Source organism: Belonocnema kinseyi, chromosome 1, assembly GCF_010883055.1.
Source record: "Belonocnema kinseyi isolate 2016_QV_RU_SX_M_011 chromosome 1, B_treatae_v1, whole genome shotgun sequence".
Lineage (NCBI taxonomy): Eukaryota > Metazoa > Arthropoda > Insecta > Hymenoptera > Cynipidae > Belonocnema > Belonocnema kinseyi.
Genome location: NC_046657.1, coordinates 150,483,710 through 150,487,817, shown reverse-complemented (window position 1 = coordinate 150,487,817; position 4,108 = coordinate 150,483,710). Strand labels below are relative to the sequence as shown.

Genomic DNA, 4,108 nt, shown 5'->3' with positions numbered 1-4,108 from the left:
TTTTCATCGCCGTATGGTGGGTTGAAATTTTTGTAAAAAAAAAATCAAAACATAGTTTTCGATGTATTTTTTCCCGTAGAATTCGATTCTGAAGTCAAAAAAATAAAAGTTTTCTTTATTTTTTTTATTTAAAAAAAACCATGAAAAAACCGTAAAAAATGAAGTTTTTCGAGCAAAACCCCATAAAAAATTAGCTGGACCCTACTTTTTTATTGCAAATTCGGATTCAGCGTCGAAAAATACATAAGAATATATAGGTCTGGTCAATTGCACAGACACTTTTGTTTTTTTTTTGTGGGCCTGTGTTATTATTCAAATAACTCATTCACAGCACCCAATACCTAAAACAACAACAAAGATCCATAAGCTTTACCCCAAACAATATGCACTAAGCAAAAGTATCCAAGAGGGCTTACGCGTATCCGAAATATTTCTGTTCAGCATTCTATGAAACCGCTGACACTCTTTGTCACATATTTCTTATGAACAATTTTCCTCAAAACATCACTATCCTGACATAGATCTTTTTCTTTCTTCATATCCATACGTCAATATATGAAACAAATTCATCTAGGTTCCAATAAAGTCATCCAATATTTTCTTGTCTGCATTTTTTTTTACTATTTAGGCGCCCCAAAGTTGCTACTGCTTCCTTTCCTAATCTTATTAGCATTACTATTCATTTCTTTCAACAGTACATTCAATTTTCTATTCTTATAAATGAAATCACTTTCCATCCCATTACTCTTCTCATTTCTAAGGCCATTGAAATTCAGTTTTCTCAAGTTCGCTTGCTTCTCGTTAAGAGCCGAATATTAATAGGTCAGCTAAAAAAGAGAATCTCCAGAAGTTAAATAATTTAGCCTTGCACATAATTCAGCTCTGAATCTTATTTGGACAGGCAGATCACCTTGGCTGGAGAGTATCTGGTTGCTGGTACTCCTGCACTATATGAACGCGATCATGACAAAGAGAAGGTCAGAATTCCGGGACCAATCAAGGAAGATATTGCAATCTATGTGAGTTTATTTTATTAAAACTTAACCAAAAGTTTTTTAAAGTGCTCCTTTTTAAAAACTCATTGCTTCTTTATTTTTCTTTTTTTGTTTTTCAGTTGATTTACAGAGGAAACTACCGAAACTTTGGGTTAAAATACGAGTACACTGTCCCTAAAAAGGAAGCCGATTACACTCCAGAGTATTCCTGGGTCTTTTCTGATTGGTCATTGTGTACAGTAACCTGCGGAGGAGGCGTTCAAACATCACGTGCATTTTGTCATGAAGTCAAAAGCGGAATTGTCGAGGATCAATTTTGTAATGAAACAACTAAACCTGAATCGATTGATCGAGAATGTAATCCGAAGCCCTGTCCAGCAAGGTATACCTAATAATGAAATTCAATTTTTAGGATTTTGTAGCCCCGGACTGAAACAGTTATAGTTTCGGTCGGGTGTCCGTCCGTTCTTCCGTCGCACTTTTTCCCTCGGGGCCCCTATCTCTTGATTTTCACGAATTAGCAGCTTTTAATTTGATTTCTCCGGAATGAAATCCTGTCAGTTCGAGACGTTGAGATAGAGCCTTTCTTCAAAAGTACCCAGTTGAAAATTCCTGAACAGGAATCTCGGAGGATCATGTTCCTGTACGCGAACCTGCACACAAACCTGTACAGGTAATCTTTACGGTTCCTGTGCAGGAATTCGGCAGGATTCTATAGATGACCCAGCATAGGAACTTATCGGCGAATGTTCAGTAGTGGTCGACACTCATTAGTGATTTAGATCTTCAAGAGAATGAAAGGAAGGCAACTTTCTAGCGACATGAGTCTTCGTGATGGCTTTCTGTAAAGAACGTTTTTGTAAGAAAAAACTTTCACCTCAATTTACTTTGGAAGGAAACCTGTCCAGGATCCTTCCAAAGGTTCCTTTGTCGGTCCAGGTTCCTGGGTCGATGTAGCTTCCTTTGCAGAATCATTTACAGTTTCATTAGCAAAATTTCTGCACAAGAGTGATCAAGATTGCCTGAATAGGTTCATGTGCAAACTCGAGTATGGAAGCATGTTGTAACACTATCATTACTGCAGTTGACTGATTTTAGTAATATACCCTAAATATACCCTAAATTATGTTAACTTTTGGTAATAGTTCTGTTGCATTTTTAAATTATCACAATGATATTTATTTTCATTACGGGAGTCATTTCATTTGCGTTTACTTTGTACTTTTCAGTAAATTGCAACGAACAATAAAAATTGATTCCAATCCTGATAGGACATAAAACATTTATTCATAAACAAACTTGAAAATTAAATTGACAGAAAATTGTTAAGAATAATTCTTACAATAAAAAGTCCCATTGAGATTTTAAATTATTATAAAAAAGAAAGTTACGGATTGTGAAATCACTCAAGGGAGAGATGATTGCATCTTTTAGCGATGAGTTAAATTAATGTTTTTTTAATTCCTCTCATATAAAAATAAAAAAGTAGGATTCTCCTCTATTATTGAACCAAGAACCAAAACTTCATTCGCACAACGAGATCTTTATCGTAAGATAAATTTCAAAATTGTCACACATTTTTTTGCTGATTTTATTCCCTTTGAAAATTAATCAAAATAAAATACCCATACAAATTTCAGTAGCTAGTGCAACCATGCACAACAAGGTCTTTATTGTGAAATCAAGTTCAAAGTATTATAATGAATGTTAGACATACATTTTCGTTTCTTAAAATTCCCACACTAAATGCAAACATGCACAACGAGGTCTCCTCATAAACATGGAGTGCGAAGTCGTTACAATCATGCAAAAATTAATTTATAAAAAAAAGAATAAATTCCGAAAAACTTATATCTAACTATCCGATTTCTAACAAAATTTGGATAGTTTAGTGAACGGAAGTTTTTAATTCATGTAGGAGAATCTGTTGAGACTGGCGTTCTTTTTGAATGACGTTTGTTTCAATTAAAATTCTGTCTTCAAAGACAGGAGGATAAATGGAACCAAGAGAATATCCTTACTCTCATAGACCCTCCATTAAGAATTCCCTTTGTACTGATACCAGCATGATCCAATAAATACATAATGTAGCCATGCGCAATTAAAAAAAAACTAAGTCAATTAGAACCCAAGCGCTTAATTTCTCCATCTTGGATAATTAAGGCTCCAAATGTAAGTGATTTAAAAATGTAAAATGTTACAATTAAAATTACTTGTAATTTTAAGGTATAAGGATATTTTAATTCTAAGAAATGGTGTTATAATGTTGAAGATGAGTAAATGAAAATAAGATTAACTATAATTTTAGGTTATGTGTTTCATAACCTCTTTCTGCTGAGAAAAAGTGGCATATGTGTATCAAAGAAAATGAAATTGAAGTCAATTAGGAAAGAACTTAATAAATACAATTATATATTGCATTGTCCACGACATATAAATTGATAGTTATTATTGTTCAATTATTCAAGAATACATTTCCTTCATTTTGGAGTATAATGTGATCGAAAGATATTAAACATTTATTTATAATTATCAATGTTCTCGTTCATTTTTGTTTTTTACAATTAGCATAATAACATCGAGTTAAAAGGATTTGTTCGATTTACGATATCGTAAAGACACCTTAACGACATGCACATAGGATGTCATAAAGTTGTCGTAAAGGCGTCGCCAAACTTTGTGCCCGCTGGGTTTTTTGGTCAAGCAATTTCTTATGATACTTGAAAACATCTCTGGATGTCTCATCTTAAAAGAAAATTATGATTGTTGTGAAGATTTTAAACACATTTTTAGAGGAAGCCCGTGAAGTTGGCGCCCCAACTCTAAAATATCAGATTTTTTATACGGAATCGTTTGGTGGTCGTTTGGTGGTGTTTGGTGGTCAACTTTGAAGGTTTGGTGGTCAAAATTGAAAAAGTTATTGATTTTTCAAATTTGGGGTGCCAACTTCACGGTGGCACAGCACTTTTTAATATTTTCAAAAAATTCTATTTGGTATCGTTTGGTGGTCATTTGGTGGTGTTTGGTAGTCGACCGTGAACGTTTGGTGGTCAAAATAAAAAAAGTTATCGAGTTTTCAAAATTGGTGCGTCAACTTCCGTTAGCACCCCACT

The 4,108-nt window shown here is 33.8% G+C and overlaps 1 protein-coding gene across 3 annotated transcripts in view; it reads left to right on the top strand.

Moving 5' to 3' along the window:
* Positions 1 to 4,108, top strand: part of LOC117174740 (A disintegrin and metalloproteinase with thrombospondin motifs 7-like) — a 502,350-nt gene that overhangs the window by 490,044 nt on the left and 8,198 nt on the right. For all 3 annotated transcript variants that reach the window (XM_033364079.1, XM_033364087.1, XM_033364095.1), the window contains 2 exons: positions 902 to 1,019; positions 1,115 to 1,377. In XM_033364079.1, the coding sequence (XP_033219970.1) occupies positions 902 to 1,019; positions 1,115 to 1,377 (381 nt within the window). The remainder of the gene's footprint in view (positions 1 to 901; positions 1,020 to 1,114; positions 1,378 to 4,108) is intronic.